Here is a 21,307-nt window from a genome sequence, read left to right as displayed (position 1 = left end):
CAACAGGGTACATAGGCACAGATCTTGTGATGAGAATGCAGGGCTCTGGATTCAGGGGGTGTATGTTCACCATTCAGCCTTCGAGTCCATCAACGCTGTGTGGACAGAGAACGAAGTGTGATGATTACATCAGCACCAATAGATCACGTTTAGCTGTGCAGTAGAAATGGTTTAATGGAGGCTGTTGAGCTTGCCAGGATTTCACTTAGTTTTCGCTATAGCCAAGCTGAACAGTGTGGCAATACATCACCACACTTTTTGTTTTCTTTGCCAAACCAATCCTTGCCAGCAAAAAGCGGAAACGTAAAATGACCACTCAGGGAAAAAAGCAGACAGAAAAGGCTGAATTTGTCAATGCTTCCTCCAATGATACATTGCAGTTTGGTTTTGGTTAAGTGCACAGAATGAAGGGTTGTGTATCTTTGCTTGATAACACACTATGCCACTGAGATGCTGGAACAGACTGTGAAATTGAATGCTATGTATTGTTGCATGGTGTTTTTTTGGCATAGCAAGGCAAAACAATTCACCTTTTGTCACCAGATGCTAGATGTATTGAGTATTGTGTATATGTATGTATAGGGGATGTTAATCAGTAAAAAATCACACAGGTTTCTCTAATTAATCTCGATTAATCACACCTAACATTTATATTGCGTACTACTGATAAATATATTTTTACATTGAATCTCCAAATTAATCTGCAAATTTATTTCTGGGGATATAATGAGTAATTATAGTCATTCGACATTACAGTATATTTGAAAACAATGCCTAAACTGCAAATAATCAGATTGTTTTTATTTATCATGTACTGTATTAAAAAATGATTGAACATTCAAATAATATAACAACTTTTAATTTAAGTAAACTTAAAACAAGAAATTACAGAGAATCAATAAACACTACATCAACACTAATAAGAATAATTAATTTTATTTATTTGCAAAATAATATAAAAGTATAAAAGTAAAAGTATATAAAAGTAATAAATAGTAATATTTAACTACACCTGCATGCACAAACTCAGTATGAAAATTGTGTATATTGTTTAGTTTTGAAATGATGCAACGAAAGATTAAACTTACATACATTTTAACATTTTAATTATAGACTATTAAACATTTCATACAAAACGTGAAATAAAAATTGCATTAAAATCCTCTCATTATTCAGTGTTGCATATTTTTATAACACCAGCAAAATCATCCAATATATCGAGTATCCAATATATCGCCCAGCCCTAATGCAAACTGCATGTTGTTGTGTATTGAACAGAAAAAGCAAACAAGTATAAAGGCCTGTTCACACCAATGACAATAACTATAAAGATAACGGTAAAGATATAGTTCTAAAAATCATTCTCAATATTAAATAATAGCAGTTCACACCACAGCTATAACGATAACGGCACAGAGAAACAATATCAATGGGATCACTTTCAGAATAATTTTATCCAGCGGATGAACAACAAAAAACATTGACAGCCAATCAGAATCCATCCTGCTGTAACGAGCTCGAGCATTTAAAGTGACAGACAAGCACGCGCTTAGAGTAAACAGAACGATATCGTCTGCTTGTGTGGACGCTAATATGGTTATCTTTATAGTTATCGTTCTTGGTGTGAACGGGCCTTAAGAATTTAAGAGAATGAAACCTCTCAAATGAAACCTTGAGTAGACATTTTCATCCACACACATGTTGAAGATCCCTGTAGCTCCTCCTCTAATATGATCAGTTATATTTCATCCTTCAGTTTTGCCTTCATCTTGTGTTTGTCAATAGCTGATCAGTGATGGCAGCGTGTGTGCGGAGGCTCTATGGGACCATGTCACTATGGACGACCAGGAGCTGGGCTTCAAAGCTGGAGACGTCATCGAAGTAGTGGACGCCACAAACAAGGAGTGGTGGTGGGGCCGGGTGTTGGACAGCGAGGGCTGGTTCCCCGCCAGCTTTGTTCGGGTAAAAGAAAGCAGACTTTCCGCTCATAAAAAAAATTAGATTACTGTCACACATTATGACATCACTATTACATTAAGCTACATTGAGGGGTCTTCGAGGCACCTCTGTTCTTTTTGCCTTGGGCATTGATAAAAGGAACTGCACTTTCAACATTTAACAGAAAATGCCAGACATTTTGTCATAGTTCAACATCGTGAACTAACCTATAACCATTGTTATTGATAGTTACGGGTGAACCAAGATGAGCCCATGGAGGAATACTTAGCCCATCTAGACGGGGCCTCGGAGGGGGGTGGAGCCAGCATGGGGGGCCCTTTAGGACCCGGCCTGCCCTGCAAGGAGCAGATGAGAGCCAACGTCATCAACGAGATCATGAGCACAGAGAGGGATTATATCAAACACCTGAAAGACATCTGTGAGGTCAGTTTACCACATGACTCTGATCGATCGGTTCTACCTCAGTATGTAGATCTTGTTACAGTCTATAGAGTCGCCTGGCACTGTGTTTACATGCTGAGAGAACGACTGGATTCACATCAGAGTAGCTGTTCCGTAATCCAGCTATACCATTGCTTGACATATTTACCTTGGCTTCCAGGGCTATATAAAACAGTGCCGGAAGAGGACAGACATGTTTACCGAGGAGCAACTGCGCACTATCTTTGGCAACATCGATGAGCTCTACCGCTTCCAGAAGAAATTCGTCAAAGCCTTGGAGAAGAAATTTAACAAAGACCATCCTCACCTCAGCGAGATTGGCTCCTGCTTCTTAGAACAGGTAAGCTGACTTCGATGTAGGCGTTGATGTAGGATACCGTTTTTACGCTTGCATTTTTATTGTGCTCTCTCTTCGCTCGTTTCCATCCAGCAAACAAACTTCCAGATCTACTCTGAGTATTGCAACAACCACCCCAATGCCTGCGTTCAGCTCTCCAAACTGATGAAGATCAAGAAGTACGTGTTCTTCTTTGAGGCCTGTCGCTTGCTCCAGAAGATGATTGACATTTCATTGGATGGATTCCTGCTTACTCCTGTTCAGAAGATCTGCAAGTACCCTCTGCAGCTGGCTGAACTGCTGAAGTACACCAACCCACAGCACAGGTACTTTGCAGTATTTTTCTCAGCATTTTTGCCTGTGTCATCTCGCCCTGCCTTTGGAACCAGGCCTTAGTTCTCTTTTAAAGAAAGATTCGCTCTTAAAAAGCCTTACACTTTTTTTTAATGGCAGTGATTCATTGCACAAAAGGTTCTTTATTCTGGAAAAAGGGTCTTTAGGTTTTTCACACTAAGAAAAAATGGTTCTTCACTGAAAGGTTCTTTGGGGAGATTACAAAATGGTTCTTCTATCTATTCTATTCTTCAAGTGATTCTATTGCATCACTGCAAAAAAAAAAAAAAAAAAAAAAACTTTGGAACCTTTTGTTTTTAAGAGTGTAGACTTGTATCTGGATGCTGTCTACATACACTGAAAAGACAAGTGTAAACGTGTTTGTGATCAGAATGTTATCTGATCTGTGTGTCCTGGTACAGAGGTGGTTGCGGACGCATCGTGATCGGATCTCAGTGGAATGTAAAGTCAATCTAGCCATCGTATCTGCATTCACAGGTTGATGTCACAACATCATATAAATCGCTGCACATAGTTGGGTGTTTTTGCATGACAATCGAGGGCGGTGTAGAATGCATACTGTATATAGATAGAAAGTTTTCTTTCGCACCCGAAAGTAACACAACCAACCATTCATTGTAAACGATTGTGCAATTTTCCCGCCACATCTAGCAATAATTTTAGTCTCTTTTTGCCATTTCGATCGTGGCATCTATGCAATGTATTTTTATTTGCAACCTCCTCCTCGTTTTACGAGATTTGAAACGCATAGCCCCGCGACTGAAAAAAGTTTTTATTGCCACTTCAGGCCGACTTTGCACCAAGGCCATTTTTCCATTACAGACTGGAAATCAGTTATCCAGATACAGAAGCCACTTAATGTTGACAAGTGTTAATGTGCCGTGTCCTGATTGGCTGATGATCTGATCAGCTTGATGGAATCACGGTGATCAAGTGTAATTACAGCCATTTGATTTGTTCTGAAGTGCTTTTCACTCATTTCCCTCATAACAAATAAACTAACTGCATCAAAATGTCTGGTAAATTTAGACATGGAAATTCAGGTCTGTAATCATTACGAAATGAAACATTTTCCCCCACAATTTATACATTGATCAAAAGTGACAGTAAAGATATTTTTGTAATGAAATGTTTCTATTTCAAATAAATGCTGTTCTTTTGAACTATCTATTAATCACGATTGTAATAATTGTAATAATTTATTTTTTATCAAATAAATGCAGCCTTAAGGAGCATAAGAAACTTCTTTCAAATCACACACAAACACACACAGCAAAAATGTTATAAATAATCGAGGCATATATTTCACTGTATGAAAAATATTCACTGTATGATTATTATTCACAAATAAACAAAGGCGCATTATTTTTGTTAATATATATAAGTACCCATTTAAAATGACATACTTACAAGTTCATGATCACTAATGGACAAAAACAAATTGCTGAACCAGTTTTTTGAACGATTTGGTTCACATTTTGCTTATTGACATTTTACAGCTATACAAAATCTCAAATATTCTGCTTTTCAGAGATTATAAGGATGTGGAAGCTGCCTTAAACGCAATGAAGAATGTGGCCAGACTGATCAATGAGAGGAAGAGGCGTCTGGAGAATATTGACAAAATCGCCCAGTGGCAGAGCTCTATAGAGGACTGGGAGGTAAATCACAGGAGCATCATGGGTGTAGAGTTCACACACTTATTCACTCCCGGTATGTTTGTGGTCTCACAGGCTCTTTCCCCCTTCATTAGGGTGAAGACATCTTGAGCAGGAGCTCTGATCTGATTTTCTCAGGAGACCTGACTAAGATCTCCCAGCCACAGGCCAAAGGCCAGCAGCGAATGTTCTTCCTCTTCGACCACCAATTGGTTTTCTGTAAAAAGGTCAGTCACTCGCCTGGCCAGTGAGAGCAGAATCACTGTTATTTATGGCAGATGGTTTTTATGTGAGTGGCTCTCGGCAGTATTAAAGTTGTTCATGTCTTGATTGGCACCCCAGGATCTGCTTCGGAGGGACATCCTGTACTACAAGGGTCGGTTAGACATGGATCAGATGCAAGTGGTGGATGTAGAGGATGGGAAGGAGAAGGACTTTAACGTGAGTGTGAAGAATGCCTTGAAATTGTGTTCTCCCGGAGGAGAGGAGGTCCACCTCCTGTGTGCCAAGAAACCCGAGCAGAAGCAGCGCTGGCTGCGAGCCTTTGCAGATGAACGGGAACAGGTCCAGCACGACCTCGAAACAGGTGAACAGCACTTCTTCAGTCAGGCTCTCAGAAGCAGAACGAAAAGCATTGATTTTATTGTCTTTAATGGATTATTTTTTAGATTTTTCTCATAATGCATCATTTGTTCTCCATAAACAAAAATGTTTATGACATAACATGGCCAGTTAAGCAACCACCTAGCAATAGCAACCAGTGTCATGTTTTTCATTAATATTATTTATATACTATTGCAGGTTTGGTTCATATTTTGAATTAGATTTTATTTTTCAGGTATCGTTTTAATTGAAATTTTAGCAAAAAAGGTTATATATGCTTTTTATTTTTAATAAATCTGTTAAAGTTTAATTCACATTTATTTTTGTTTTTTATTTATTCCAGTTTGTAATTTTAGTGCTTCCTCTCAGTTTGCGATATTAACCAAACTATCACTAATGTACATTCAAACAGTTAGCAATGCCATTTGATCATATACAAAGTTCTGTCATGAAACTCTAGATGGCGCAGGCTAATAGGTCACTTAACTCAGTCTGCTCGTAATTACATCGTTATCTATAGGGCACAGCTGATTGGTTCCTGCGTATCAGTATCTAATGAGCTCACGTGCTCAACCTTCAAATACTTGGTCAGCATTTGCCTTAGTGCAGTGCGCTTCAGAAACCCTCCACCTTCCCCAGCTCCACCTGTATAGATCAGCTACGGGCCAAACACTCTTGAGAGTTGTCATGACAGAAATATTTTTACCGTTTGTATTTATATTTGCTGATCTGTTCAGCATTATATATTCGTTAATGACGAACGTGTCAGTTCTCCACAGTTGATTAAGAATGATAATCTATAAGTTTATCAATGTTTTTCTTTGTCCTCCAAACAGGTTTTACGATCACAGAGGTCCAGAAGAAGCAGGCCATGTTGAATGCGTCTAAAAGTCATCCAACAGGGAAGCCCAAAGGTGAATTTCAGCTGTTCTATTATGTATGATTGTATGCTAGAGAGCCCTTTTTTCAGGATACAGTGTGAAATCATTTCGGTTTATCATGTAGTGAATGAGTTGTGCCATGTGTGGTCACTGTTCATCTGTTCACAAGCACGTGTTTGATTATGTTTGTGTGTTGTTTCAACATTACCGCACTGCCCTGGAACAGCATTAGCTTTACAGCACCTTGTGGCACTCAGATCTCCATCACTTCTTCACCCAAAAACTTCCAAGTGCCTACGTTTTTCCGAACCTTCAGGACCTCTGGCTCCCAGGGCCACCTTAACTTCACCTCTCCTCCCTGAAGGCCCTCAGCGTAGGCAGGGGCGGGGGGTTAGGGTGCCTCCTGGGGTCCTGCGCAGGGCAATATCCTGGGTGTCCTCTCAAAGTAGAGAGCCGATCGAGTAGTCCAGGGTAATTCCAGAGTGTGTTAGTGTGACTTATTCGCTTATTTAACTGAGGCTGGGTAAAAATACTAATTTTTCTTCATTTGAATGATATCGATATTGATTCTTTATTCTTTATTTCTCTTTATCGAGTTGTTGCAGTAACATGCAGCACAACTGGTGTAGTCAATGCCCAGTTCTTTTTACTGAATTAAAAACATAGAGCACAACCAGTGTAGTCCAGTTCAGATACAAATGACTCTTTAAACCCAGTTCATTTTAGTGAACCAATAACAAACAGCACAACCAGGGAACAACCGGTTCTTTTTGGTGAATCAAAAACATAGAGCACAACCAGTGTAGTTCAGTTCAGATACAAATGACTCTTTAAACCCAGTTCATTTTAGTGAATCAATAACAAATAGCACAACCAGGGAACAACCGGTTCTTTTTGGTGAATCAAACACATAGAGCACAACCAGTGTAGTCCAGTTCAGATACAAATGACTCTTTAAACCCAGTTCATTTTAGTGAATCAATAACAAATAGCACAACCAGGGAACAACCGGTTCTTTTTGGTGAATCAAAAACATAGAGCACAACCAGTGTAGTCCAGTTCAGATACAAATGACTCTTTAAACCCAGTTCATTTTAGTGAATCAATAACAAACAGCACAACCAGGGAACAACCGGTTCTTTTTGGTGAATCAAAAACATAGAGCACAACCAGTGTAGTCCAGTTCAGAGACAAATGACTCTTTAAACCCAGTTCATTTTAGTGAATCAATAACAAATAGCACAACCAGGGAACAACCGGTTCTTTTTGGTGAATCAAAAACATAGAGCACAACCAGTGTAGTCCAGTTCAGAGACAAATGACTCTTTAAACCCAGTTCATTTTAGTGAATCAATAACAAATAGCACAACCAGGGAACAACCGGTTCTTTTTGGTGAATCAAACACATAGAGCACAACCAGTATAGTCCAATTCACAAACGAATGATTCTTTTAAACCGATTTATTTTTTTAGTGAATCAAAAAACATGCTGAGCAAAAAAGCATGTCTGATTCACAAACAATCATAAAATAAATAACCGTTTTACATAAATCCATTTTAAAGTTTTCACAGAGCAGTTTATATATAGATTTTTTACAATAATTGGCAATTGAACTGCACAGTTTAGGCCATGTTGATATTATTATTTTTGTAATGTACAAAATGTACAGCATTAGCTGAGAGAGAATCGCTTTCATATAAAAGATCAAACCGAATCAACATCATAGTTCAAATGAATCAGGAAATCTGTATCGATACCCAGCCCTTTATTTACTGTAACTGTTCTAGTTTACATAATTCACTGGCAACCCATCCTTCCCTAATAAGCACACACTAAAACCATTACAGCATAACATTTAATAATATCAGTACCAGCCGACCGAAACACGCTCGTCTACTAAACCAACATGTCTACATGTCCCAGACAGCAACATAGTGTCGGCCCACATCTGGAATCCACTGGAATCAGATGTGGGCCGGATCTGGGCAGACACTATGTTGCTGTCTGGGCTGTGTCCTGTTCTCTAATGAGCGACTGAACTCTCAGGTGTCCTGACCCCGTGTTTATGTCCTCCTCCCCACAGCTGTGACCAGGCCCTACTATGACTTCCTGCTGCGTCAGAAGCACCCCACGCTTCCCACCTCCCTGCCCCAGCAGCAGGTCATCATGTTGGCCGAACCCAAACGCAAGACCTCCAATTTCTGGCACAACATCGGACGCTTGACACCGTTCAAAAAATGAGGGACATTCGCGGTTGTGCCTGAACTTGTGTTTTTATCCCAGTGTAACATGTTTATTTTTATTGTCCAATTGCGAAAGCACTTTATGGGTTTGTTACAATCACAGCATCACTCCCAGACGTTGTCGAACATCACGGGAGGGGCGTTCCTGCTACGTTGTCCGGCTACTACTGCTCAACCGCTCCACTTCCCGACTAACACGACTACTGCTGCAAGTTATCGTACGGACACGCTTCATCAAAAGAGCCCCGCTTGAAGAGAGGACTTCTTTATATGTCGGTTAATTTATTTTCAAGTTTTCAATGTATGCCAGCTATCCACAGTGCCCAACTACTAGCTTTTGTATGTAATTTGATACTTTTTTGTGTAACCCATGATAAAGTTTCAAAGGGTTCCGCACAAGATGAAAGTAGACAGTGTCGAGATTTATTACTGTATTAACTTCCTCAAGGCTGTCACCCGAAGTCCGTCGATATCATGCCAGTCTGTGTATGCAACTATCAACTTCTCCGAACTTTCTCCTCATGAAGCTTTTGACGACGTCCCATCGGTACTCACCGTTTCAGATGAGTGTTTCATGTACGTGCTCAATTTAAGTCTGCTGCCTAAATAATGACTCCTCTGTAACGAACTTCTCTCTGAAGTGCCATTCCAGACGTGACCCGGATGTTGTGATGGGGGGTTGCATGAATTTGCTGTGAAACTCGACATTTTCGACCCAAATAAAATTCTCAATATTCTGTCATTCTGATAGATAATGGAAAGAATATCTCTGACAGTTGTCAAATATGTATATGATTATCTTTGACCACAAAACCAAGTATGTTAATAAAAAGCATTTGTAAGTGTTATGAATCTGACATTTGGTTAACGTAAAACTGATTTTTATTATTGTTGATGTTGAAATGCTTTCTATTCCAGCTTAATGTGCAATGACTACTATTATCTTTGCACAATGATTTTCCAGAAGAACAGCCCAGCCACTGTTGTTTTTGTACTATTTATTAATATTTTAAATGAGGTTTTTATTTTACATTTCCAGATTTAATTTGTAGGTTTTTATTTGTGCTTTTGTCATTTTTATTAGTTTGATTGTTTATATTTCTATTTAGCTTTTTTTTTTTTTTTTTGTCTTAGTAATTTTAATATTTTATTGATTTTAGTTAGTTGACAAGGCAACATTTCTCATTTTCATTTAAGTTTTTAATATAATATTTTTTACATTTGATTTAATCTTTCAATTTTAATAGTTTTATTGTTAGTTAATAACACCGCTTTTCCCAAAAGAATTGTTTCCACACACTGTCAATATTGTTGCAGTTCTGTTTGGTGGCACTACAGTGAAATTGCACTCTTCACTATTAATAAGATATGTCTTAGTAGACACTTGCTGCAGTGTTTACGTTTTAATCTTTACAAAATGAAAATACTGCCACCCAGTGGTCAAGATTCATGCTAACATATCAATTCACTGTTACTATGGTTTTTCAAAATTAGCATCCAGAGTGTTCAGCTTTGTCTGACCTTGAAACAAGACATAATTATATCAAGCAATAAGACATATACAAATATTAGTTTACGCTTTATTTTAAGGTGTCCTTGTTGCAGTCGAATTATACATTCAAATACTTAATAATTCCTAACACATACTTACTATATGGTAAGGATTAAGGTTAGGTTCAAGGTTAGTTGCATAATTAAGCATAATATACTGTTATTACTACAGTAAGTACATGTAACATGTAAAATAAAGTGTTACCAAATATTTTTTAAAGAAAAATGAAAGATCACACGAAACAGCAACACTGTTATATATAGTTTATATAATATTTATTCGAGCACCATAGCACATTATAGCAAAATCAATTAGTTTAGCAGTAAAAAAAAAAATCAGTTGGCACATAAATCCGATTAATAGTTTGCAACCTCGGACTGCTGTTCGTTACTGTAAGGCTACTTACGCCGCCCCTCCAATGGCAGAGGAGGCGTTCACACAACAGGAAATGGCAGTGTAGAAGACTTTTATATTGCTTTGCGCTACAGTAAATTCTGATCTCTCTCAGATCACATCTGGAGTGTTACTCTTGTCGAACCCACATCTAAAATGTGATCTTAATTGAGCAGCTCCAAGTAAGTAATTGGCACTTTGCCTTTCTGATTGCCCCTTTGCCCCATCAGCCAATCAGAGTCCATGCCTGGAACACTGCTCACGGTGATCACCTGACAGGGAGAAATGAGCACACAAATACAGGTTAAGACTCCTAATGATCCATGTAATGCCTAAATCGGAGTACGTTGATGAAGACGCACCTCATCAGCGAGTAGAGAGAGCTCACTGCTGCTGGCAGCGTCGTAGTCGTAGAGCACGCGGGCCTTACGGGTGCCCGAGGTGCTGCGGAGCTCGTTGAGCGCGGGTGAGGTCTGGCTGGGTGGCGGAGCGGGCAGGGAGGCGGCCGACGGCGCCGAGAGAACCGAGACGCTGGCGGAGGAGCTGCCAGCCGGCTGATTGTTATTAGAGAACGTGGATGGAAAGCTGGAGGAAATAAGGGAGCATGTTACTACTGCTTTAAATATAGAAATAACAATGTAGCTACATATATTCCATACATCGCAATTTGACTGTTTAGCAGAAACAGAGGAACTGGTGTAAAAGAATATACACTCACCTAAAGGATTATTAGGAACACCATACTAATACTGCGTTTGACCCCCTTTCGCCTTCAGAACTGCCTTAATTCTACGTGGCATTGATTCAACAAGGTGCTGAAAGCATTCTTTAGAAATGTTGGCCCATATTGATAGGATAGCATCTTGCAGTTGATGGAGATTTGTGGGATGCACATCCAGGGCACGAAGCTCCCGTTCCACCACATCCCAAAGATGCTCTATTGGGTTGAGATCTGGTGACTGTGGGGGCCATTTTAGTACAGTGAACTCATTGTCATGTTCAAGAAACCAATTTGAAATGATTCGAGCTTTGTGACATGATGCATTATCCTGCTGGAAGTAGCCATCAGAGGATGGGTACATGGTGGCCATAAAGGGATGGACATGGTCAGAAACAATGCTCAGGTAGGCCGTGGCATTTAAACGATTCCCAATTGGCACTAAGGGGCCTAAAATGTGCCAAGAAAACATCCCCCACACCATTACACAACCACCACCAGCCTGCACAGTGGTAACAAGGCATGATGGATCCATGTTCTCATTCTGTTTACGCCAAATTCTGACTCTAACATCTGAATGTCTCAACAGAAATCGAGACTCATCAGACCAGGCAACATTTTTGTCTTCAACTGTCTAATTTTGGTGAGCTCTTGCAAATTGTAGCCTCTTTTTCCTATTTGTAGTGGAGATGAGTGGTACCCAGTGGGGTCTTCTGCTGTTGTAGCCCATCCGCCTCAAGGTTGTGCGTGTTGTGGCTTCACAAATGCTTTGCTGCATACCTCGGTTGTAACGAGTGGTTATTTCAGTCAAAGTTGCTCTTCTATCAGCTTGAATCAGTCGGCCCATTCTCCTCTGACCTCTAGCATCAACCAGGCATTTTCGCCCACAGGACTGCCGCATACTGGATGTTTTTCCCTTTTCACACTATTCTTTGTAAACCCTAGAAATGGTTGTGCGTGAAAATCCCAGTAACTGAGTAGATTGTGAAATACTAAGACCGGCCCGTCTGGCACCAACAACCATGCCACGCTCAAAATTGCTTAGTTTGGACATTCAGTTTGGAGTTCAGGAGATTGTCTTGACCAGGACCACACCCCTAAATGCATTGAAGTAACTGCCATGTGATTGGTTGATTAGATAATTGCATTAATGAGAAATTGAACAGGTGTTCCTAATAATCCTTTAGGTGAGTGTATATATATATATATATATATATTACAAACAAATACATATAGATACAAAAGTGAGCCAACCTTCCCAGCTGTTTCTGCAGATTGACCATGTACTGGTAACACTGGGCATAATATGCAGCCTGAGCGTCCACAAAATCATTCAGACAGCGCAAGTGATGAGCCTGATGATGAAAAAGGAGAGCACAACCGTCAGCGTGCATCAAATACATAAAATAGACATGATTATACATCAGTGTTTCCCACAGAATCTATCATTTATCCCAACTGCACTTAAAAGTTCGATCCGTTCTGACAAACAGACAGTGTCATTTATTAAGACTAAAAGAATGAGCCCTTTGACTCATTCATTAAAATACAGATTCATTAAATGACTGATTCATTAAAAAGAATGGCTCATAAGAGACATTTATTCAAATTGATACAAAGAATTAGCCTTTTTTCGGATTCATTAGAACAGGCTCATAAAATTCACTAAGACTGTTTCATTAAAAATAGGCTTATACAAGTAATTCATTTGCAAACTCATTGTAGTCATGCTATTGTTATTGAGTGCAGTGAAGTCATCAAATTGAAAAGGGTGTAATTTGATGTTGTTTTGCAGGACCTATCACATTTAATACAAACTCCTAATCCAGCTCATCCTGCAAAGTTGAGCTCCAGCCACACCTGAACCAGTTAATGGAGATCTTCAGGAGCAGGGGTTCCCAATCCCAGTCCTCAGCCTCCCTGCTCTGTACGTCTCTTATCTGACAGGCTCAGTTGAGGGGTGGGTTTCATTAGACCATATGTGTTTCACGAGGTGACTTAATAGGGTATTTGGGAATCTTAAGGGAGATTCCAACACACCCCAATCTACTTTATTTTTTGTTAGGAGCTGCTGATAATAATATAGAGTGCTTCAAACAGGAAATTGTTTAATCTCCTTACTTATGCTGCCCGTAAGAGTATTTTCCTTAAATGGATCTCTGATAAACTGCCAACAGTGTCAGAGTGGCATAAAGTCATATTTGATTTTCTCTTACTGGAATATACTAACTGGTCAAAAGGGAAAATTGATATGTTTTTATCAGATATGGACCCCTTTTTTAAGTACTTAGGTCTCAGGATTTCACGTATCTTTTTTGCAAAAGCTTGGCAGGTCAACATGAACCTATTTTTTTGTTGTCTTTTGACGATGCATGTATCTGGTTTATGTTGGAATGTGCTTGTGATCTGTGGTTGCTGTTCTCTTCTATTGTTTTATTATGTTAAAGAATAAAATAAATAAATAATAATAATGATATATTATGGCAACAAACTTTAAAGGGTTAGTTCACCCAAAAATTAAAATTCTGTCATTAATTACTCACCCTCATGTCGTTCCAAACCTGTAAGACCTTCGTTCATCTTCGAAACACAAATGAAGATCTTTTTGATGAAATCTGAGAGTTTTCTTCTGTCCCTGCATTGACAGCTACGCAACGGACACTTTGATGCTTCAAAATGTTCAAAAAGAGATGGTAAAACGAATTCCAAATTGTCTGAAGAGACTCTACTGCTTTACAATGACGAACAGATTACATTTATGTGAACTGATGAATGTTTATGTGTGAATAAAAGCCTAAATTCAAACTGTTCATCATTCAAAGTGATCGAGTCTCTTCAGAAAATTTGGACTAAACCACTCAACTCATATGGATTAGTTTTACGATCTCTTTACAAACTTGTTGATGTGTCAAAGTGGTAGTTGTGTAGACTGGGAAATAAAGACTGGGAAATAAAGGGACAGAAGAAAACTCTCAGATTTTCCCAAAAAGATCTTCATTTGTGTTCTGAAGATGAACGAAAGCCTTGCATGTTTGGAACGACACGAGGGTGAGTAATTAATGACAGAATTTCCATTTTTGGGTGAACTAACCCTTTAAACTCGTCTAATATGTGCGACTTGAGTTTCATCTGTATGATGACATTGCAGGTTGTTGTGAAAGAACACATTTTGTTAAGTGAACTTCATCAGATATCCGGTGCTCAGGGAGTAGGGAGCAGTGAACACTGCATAGGAACCCTGTCAATCAGGATGCACCCGGGTTCATAGCGCTCTCTTCTAATGAGCTGATGATCTGAATCAAGTGTGCCAGATAAGAGAAAGATATAAACTGTTTGGAAACTGGTTTAGGTTACAGTGAAGGGTTGGTTTAGGGATCAGTTTTTGGTGTAGGCAATCAGTACTTGACATGACCAATAAAACCAGTTTATGCTGAACTGGTTTGGGGAGAACAAAAAAAATCCCGCCTGTTCAGGAGCACTTAGATAATTAGACAGGCGTGTTTGATAAGGGTTGGTTGGATCTGAACTCTGCAGGTCACTAGATCTCCAGGAACAGGTTAGGGCACCCCTGCTTAAAGAGATTCTGGCATCATTTACTCACCCTCATGTCGTTCCAAGACTGTTTGCCTTTCTTCTGATGAACACAAAAGACATTCTGAACACATTTCCTTAACAAACCATTTTGGGGACCACTGGCATCAATTATATATGAAAAAAGAACATTATGAGGGTGAGTAAAGGATGACAGAATTTTCCTTTGGATGAACCGTCCCTTTAACTTGGGTAAAGCATTATTTTGCCATGGTGCTGCAGTGGCGCAGGAATCACTGATATACACAAAGGATGTGTGAGCGTACATGAGTGCTGCCGATACCCTCCAGCAGAAGTCTGGTGATCTCGGCCTGCCGGTCAAACTCACTCTGTGCTATCCTCAGTTCTGTGTCTGCCTAAGGGAAACACACACACACACACAAAATCACATCACATATATCCCCACAAACAGATTCAGAATCACATGGATGTCTAAGCTGCTCTAAGCTGAGTCAGGTGGGAATATAATCAGGTTTAAAGCTCCCTCTTCTGGACACAAGTATGATGTTTGAGTTGTGTGTAAGAGCAGTTCCTCGTTCATGTGGCAGGGTGAGTTGATGTCAGACAGCACAAGCACAGATAACAGGGCAGCTGTCTCCGTTTTCTTCACCAGTGTTAGGGGAGGAAAGACTCGAGCGCACTCACCTGCTGCACCTCCTCTGTCCACAGCTGGCCAGCATTCAGAAACAGTAACAAACTTGTCAGGTCAAGGAAACAGATCAACTCAAACCACACAAACCGATCACTCCTCACAATCAACAACGTTCATAACTGCCTGGAGCCGTTATGTTAGGGAGGTTTAATGGTGTCAACATTCATGCACAGACACATTCACTGGGAGGAACCAAAACAGGGAGCTGTTCACTCCTTATGATAATGAATAAGCACATGCACAACACTGAAACATGAGCCAAACACCTCACGGTGGAACAGGACAATGTTTCGCAAGTTTACTGAAGTGCTGAATCTGGTGCTGAAGTGCTAAATGCTTTATACCATTCTGAGATATATTTGAATGAACATTGAAATACTTAACCAATATGAAAATATATATCATCTATTTATAAGGATATTAATGTCAAATAAAATGGTACTAATATAAAATTCTATACTATTTTGTCTTAAAAACAAAACAATAAAATCAATTGTTTTAAATGCTACAAATGAATTTACGCATTATATTGTTATGCATAAAAATGTATTTACATTTTTTGCTAAAGATTAGATTTGAGTGTTAATAAACTATAAGCTTAATTTAAATATTTAAAAGAAAATTAAGAGTTAGATGATGCCAAACGTAATCTAAATGTAAAATAGAGGAAACGAGTATCACAATTAAATATCCAATATCAGCTGATAAAATGATAATATATAGCTGATATTGGATAAATGATAATGATAAATATATATATAAAAATATATATATATAAAAAAGAGACTGCACAGGCACAGAAGACACGGATTCATATATTATCAATGGACAGATGAAAAACAAAACCACACCAAACACAGTAACTGCATTCTGTTGCCCTCAAAGTAAATTAAATGGCGTGTTAAGCACATCTCATCTCACATATCAGGATTCGCATTTACCACAAAAACACATAAATTGACACTGCTATTTCTGTTCAGTTAGACAGAAATACAAGCATGTGTTGATCAAGATGTGTTTTTTGAATGTAAAAATGTTCTCTCCACAGAATGATTCTCTCCAAAGATGGTGGATTTTGTGAAGGGCAAGAGAGGGCAGATGTTTTATTAGACACGACAGACAAACCTTTAGCCACCTGACATGCAAGAAGCTGAGCATGTAAGAAAAGTGAGCCACATACTCCTCTCCCAGCGGAGAGCTTGAGTTCAGCTCCTTCGGACGGAGGCAGGCAAGCAGAGAGACAGAGAGAGACATAATGAGAGAGAACTGTGGAAAATAAGAGAGGTTAGAGATCCAAAGACACGCACACGCAAAAGGGCATTTAACACAAGCATCACCTCTGTTAGTTACACTGCGCTAAGAGCATTAGAGAGCTGGCGGCTAGCGTGGGAAAGAGGAAAAAACAGCTTTCACTCTTCAAAATTCATCTCGGTTAAGCTAGAAATGCCACTAAAGAAAAAAGCAGTTTATTATAGCATTCTCTCTCTCTCTGTGTGTGTGTGTAAAATACTAACTGCAGAACGAGCATCAGCCACTCTGGCCTTCTTCATTCTGTTTTTGGCTGCATCCAGATCTAGACGCTTATTCTGAAGCAGTTTGCGCTCTTTCTGTAAAGAAAAAACACAACAACAGATAAATTAAACGGTTTAAAAGATAAAATGTATAATGTAATATATTGTGGTCAAAGGTACTGTATGTTCAATGGTATGCTGATGCTCACAGATATGGTTTTAAAATCTCCCTCAATGAAGTTCCTGAAAGGAGTGAGGAAATTGATGGCGGAGCTGTGAATGAACTCTTTCTCTGCGCTGCCTAACAGCTTCTCAGTCTCCCCACATTTAACAAGAGCACTACCTGCAGCACATCAGAGGACGACAAGACATTCATCTCAGCACACACACTCATTGAGACACATTCATCAGCTTGAAATTACATTAACGGAATATGGAGCTCACAAAGAGTATTTCGATGTAGATTGACAGCCACACTTCTGGGTTCTTTCACACTATACACTATCCTATATATACACACACACTACTGTTCAAAAGTTTGGGATTTTTTAATGCATTAAATTGATCAGTGACAGTAGAGTCATTTATAATGTTACAAAACTTGTAATGTATCTATTTTATAAATGCTTTTCTTTTGAACTTTCTATTCATCAATGAATCCTTAAAAACAAAATGTATCGCGATCTCCACAAAAAAACAGTAAGCAGCACAACTGTTTTCAACATTGATAATAATAAGAAATGTTTTTCGAGCAGCAAATCATCATATTAGAATGATTTCTGAAGGATCATGTGACACTGAAGAGTAAGACTGGAGTAATGATGCTGAAAATTCAGCTTTGAAATCACAGGAATAATATGACAATATTCAATAAGAAATCAGCTATTTTAAATTGTAATAAAATTTCACAACATTACTGTTTTTACTGTATTTTTGTTCAAATAAAGTAAGCCTTGGTGAGCTTAAGAGACTTATCTAGTATACACATATATCTCTAGATACATATTAGTTGTATAAAAAAATTTGTTGTATGACCGTGGCCTAATAAACTGAATGAATCTAGCTTATAAGAAAGCACATAGGTTAACAAAATAAAGATACAAAAAATGTATAATTACTAGAGCCAGTGTTTATTCAAACTCAAGTCGTGTGTGAAGGTGTCATTTCAAAATATATGTCTTCACTATAAACCATCGGTATCCCTTTATAATAACAGACAGATGTTTAATCAATAGAAAGCTGCTTGTCTGAAGAAGTGTTTGCTTTTTGTGACGTCGCAATAATTTCATGGACGTAGCCCCAAAAACTAGCGGAGACTGTCAGGGTCCAGGATCAGTGGGACGAGATCACGTAATGAGCTTACCGTACGCAGTTCCAGGTCCGAACTCGTGTCCCGAGTCGATCATGCACTCCCCTAGCAACTCGTGGTTGTTGGCACGTGTTGGGACTTTTTTGTCCAGCTTCTCGTAAAGGAACTCCTCCATCCGGACATCTACACACATCAGACAAATTCAATTAAGACGGAGTCAGATGAGACCACATGCAACCTCTTAAGCAAGGCCGGTCACCCACGGCCACAGGCACAAATTACTGCTGCTGAATATCAAAAATATCTTACAAAGAGTTACTATTGATATGTGTGCATGTCAAGAAAAAGAAAATCATGAGCCTTCCCCTTTATGCTGCTTGGGAAATAAAGCAAAGTAAACCTCTATGCCACCAAAAGCCTAAATAAAGATAGAGATGTGTTTCTTTCTTAATTCTAAGACAGCCTAAGATCATAAATGCAAGATATAACCCACTTTGTTTTGACTTCCTGGCTAAACAGCTAAAAAATACTCTGGGTCCTAAAGGCTGGGTCCAAATCCCATCGCAAGGAACAGATGGGGAACCTAACACTGTTCTCCTGCAATTAGGGTTACTGCAATAGCGGGATGATTTCACAAACTGTAATGCTGAGTTCATTTCCTCTCTACTGGTGATACAAATGAGCACATGTTGACTGGCAGTATTGCTGAACCACAGTCCTGTTTAATCGCACGCATTTCTTCTTACTAGGGTTCGGCTGCAGCACAACTTCAGTTTGTTTCATGATCTTCTCCGTCCAGTGTTTGGTGGATTCTGCCCGAATCAAAAGGGTCTCCAGGTGGGCGTCCAGCTCAGTCTTCTCCGCCTGCCCAAACGTCTCCTCTGTGAACTACATGGATTGCAAACAGTTTGTTGACAGACAGTTCTGACACATGACATTTCAGCAGTATAGTTTACATATTACATTTGACTTTTTACAGTTGACAGTGTTTAAGTTCACACATTATAGCTGTGGCTTCAAAACCAAAACCTAGTGAGCTGCTGACCTAAACAGCATTTCCGGCCAACATATGACTTTTTCCCACTGTTTACATGAATAATAAAAGTATATATTTCGGTCATTGACAAATAAAGCTTCACAAAAGGTGTTTTTTAAAAATCTTTTTTAAACTGATGTAATGCATTTTTTTGAGTCTTGAACAATGTGTTAAACAAGTTTTCAAAGTGTTTCATTTTTGACACTTTTTATGTCAGGCGGTATAACCAAATAGTTGTATGTGTATATACTGTAGTTGTACCACCTGACATGGAGTACCAACCTACCCATACTTGAAATGAGCAGTTTTTACCAGTATATCGGAGAGATCTACAAACCTTTTCACTCTGCCACAAGAATCAGTTGGGCTTATCATGTTTACTGTTATTACATAGTCAATTCATAATAAACGAGGCATGTTTTGCAGTGCCACCCTGACATCTGAGAATATACAAATTGCTAATGCTATAGTATTACGTTTTTATTTTTGTATTATTAAGACACCATTTTAAATAGTTTTCTTAGTCTGTTCATTTGTTCAGACAGTTGCACCACCTGAGATAACAAAACATAAAATAATATCTATTTTTAAATGTACTAAAAATTAATTCAAACTAAATAGGTTTTAAAGATTAAAGTGATATGTCATGCATTTATCAAATTATTTTAAAAGGAAATAATGCACTTGACCACAAAAATATGCATGGCATGTCATTGACCCATTTATATTATATCAAAATAAAAACAAAAAACAAATAAAAAACAATATCCTAAAATAAAATGCACCATTTGTCGCATTAAATTTGACATATGCCTATTACAGTTGACATACTAACACACATAGTTGATAAACCGTTTTATTTCTTCTGACAGGAATAGTGAACAAAACCTAAAAAATGAAAACAAAAAAAACTGTCACCACCCCAATGCTGTTCTAAACTAATGAATTTGAATTCATATGTATTTTCTGTAAAGCCCCAAAGGGAGATGTTAGGCAGAATGACAGTTTTGGTAACCAGTCACTTTAAAATGGTAAAAAGAAGTAAGTTAAGGAGTGAATGGGGACTTCGGCTGTCAGTTCATAACAATCTGCTTTTGTGGAGGAGTGAGAAGTCATACAGACACGAGGGTGAGTAAATGAAGACACACACAGCTGTCAATTTGCCGGAACTGTACTTTTAAGTAAAGTAAATAAAAACAGTTTAAAAACAACAGACTAAACGCCCCGTCTTGGGGGTTTTAAAGTAATTTAAAGACATTAACGTTATACCTGCACAGCACGGCTGAGGAAAGTGCCCGCGTCCGCTGCTAGTCGTCTAACGTTGAACTCCATGTCTGTGTTTATGAATAAACCGATGTGTTTAAACCTTCAGTCTGAACTGAAGCCTGTTAGCAAACACAGATTAGCCTGCTATAGCCTCTCTCCGTCTGGCCAAAACACTTCTGAATTCAGCTCGCTTTGTTGTGATAAGCGTGTAGTCCATGTAAGAAAACGCAACTGGAAAGATATCTAATGAAAAATAAACGCGTGAGGCTGTGTTAAGGCTGTCTGGTGTGTATTGTGATGTATCTGTCAGTAGTGTAGCTGCTAACGCAGAGCAGCAGCTGTTGTTGGAGTGTGTGAGTGTGAGAAGAGAGGAAGGACAAACTCAACGAGAACCAGCGGGTGTGTCACTCTCAAACCATAGTGTGTGTGCTGCCTACTTAGCAGTTTGGCTATAAAATATAACAAATACTGTCTGTCTATAGTATTTGGAAAAATACTATTTCGTATTTGGTTCTAAAAAAAAGAGCCAAAGAGTGAGAAAATTATTGTTAACTTAATATGTGGCACATTTAGCTTGACAAACTAAAAATAAATCAATAAATAATAGGAAATAATAAATAAAATTAGTAATGTTGTGAGAGGCTAAATGAAAAAAGCAATAAGCATAAATAAATAACAGGAAATAAATCAACAAAAACAAAATAAACTAATTTGCTATAAAGTATAATGTAAAAAGAAATATCTAATATTTTAAAATTAAATAAATGTTAAAACAAATACGTTTTATGTTGTTAAACAAAAC

General features: G+C 38.5%; 2 protein-coding genes across 12 annotated transcripts in view; one reads left to right on the top strand and one right to left on the bottom strand.

The window, feature by feature from the left end:
* The window catches only part of arhgef4 (Rho guanine nucleotide exchange factor (GEF) 4), an 89,306-nt gene extending 79,972 nt beyond the window's left edge, over positions 1-9,334 (top strand). For 7 of the 9 annotated variants that reach the window (XM_056257010.1, XM_056257006.1, XM_056257009.1 and 4 more), the window contains 10 exons: positions 1,786-1,962; positions 2,188-2,382; positions 2,561-2,740; positions 2,831-3,063; positions 4,623-4,752; positions 4,845-4,976; positions 5,092-5,335; positions 6,189-6,266; positions 6,460-6,704; positions 8,318-8,452. In XM_056257010.1, the coding sequence (XP_056112985.1) occupies positions 1,786-1,962; positions 2,188-2,382; positions 2,561-2,740; positions 2,831-3,063; positions 4,623-4,752; positions 4,845-4,976; positions 5,092-5,335; positions 6,189-6,266; positions 6,460-6,698 (1,608 nt within the window). In that variant the 3' untranslated portion in view covers positions 6,699-6,704; positions 8,318-8,452. Of the gene's footprint in view, positions 1-1,785; positions 1,963-2,187; positions 2,383-2,560; positions 2,741-2,830; positions 3,064-4,622; positions 4,753-4,844; positions 4,977-5,091; positions 5,336-6,188; positions 6,267-6,459; positions 6,705-8,317 lie in introns of all 9 variants that reach the window. The other 2 variants (XM_056257007.1, XM_056257012.1) reach the window with 1 other exon arrangement.
* A 951-nt stretch (positions 9,335-10,285) lies between these two features.
* Positions 10,286-20,880, bottom strand: sh3glb1b (SH3-domain GRB2-like endophilin B1b). Of its 3 annotated transcripts, XM_056257002.1 has the most exons (11): positions 20,509-20,880; positions 18,950-19,091; positions 18,258-18,386; positions 17,104-17,237; positions 16,898-16,990; positions 16,509-16,595; positions 15,377-15,400; positions 14,998-15,087; positions 12,395-12,495; positions 10,785-11,007; positions 10,286-10,694 (listed from the first exon to the last, which is right to left on the bottom strand). In XM_056257002.1, the coding sequence occupies exons 1-11, from the start codon at positions 20,569-20,571 to the stop codon at positions 10,587-10,589; spliced, it is 1,194 nt and encodes a 397-aa protein (XP_056112977.1). In that variant the 5' UTR covers positions 20,572-20,880; the 3' UTR covers positions 10,286-10,586. The 3 variants fall into 3 exon arrangements, with proteins under 3 accessions (XP_056112977.1, XP_056112980.1, XP_056112979.1); XM_056257005.1 differs by lacking the exon at positions 16,509-16,595 and having other exon boundaries at positions 15,377-15,428; positions 16,860-16,990; XM_056257004.1 differs by lacking the exons at positions 15,377-15,400; positions 16,509-16,595 and having other exon boundaries at positions 20,509-20,879.
* Positions 20,881-21,307: the final 427 nt, after the last annotated feature.

Source organism: Rhinichthys klamathensis, unplaced genomic scaffold, assembly GCF_029890125.1.
Source record: "Rhinichthys klamathensis goyatoka isolate OS25496 unplaced genomic scaffold, OSU_Roscu_1.1 h1tg000134l_1, whole genome shotgun sequence".
In the NCBI taxonomy this organism is placed as follows: domain Eukaryota; kingdom Metazoa; phylum Chordata; class Actinopteri; order Cypriniformes; family Leuciscidae; genus Rhinichthys; species Rhinichthys klamathensis.
This window is presented reverse-complemented; position numbering and strand designations above follow the sequence as displayed.

What these genes read in the sequence shown, in the direction of transcription:
- sh3glb1b (XM_056257002.1), bottom strand. Translation starts at nt 20,571, where the DNA reads ATGGAGTTCAACGTTAGACGACTAGCAGCGGACGCGGGCACTTTCCTC. An exon ending in CGGACCTGGAACTGCGTACG is followed by an intron (nt 17,238 to 18,257) that starts GTAAGCTCATTA and finishes GATGTGCTGCAG; the next exon opens with GTAGTGCTCTTGTTAAATGT. An exon ending in TCTCTCTACTCGCTGATGAG is followed by an intron (nt 10,695 to 10,784) that starts GTGCGTCTTCAT and finishes TCTCCCTGTCAG; the next exon opens with GTGATCACCGTGAGCAGTGT.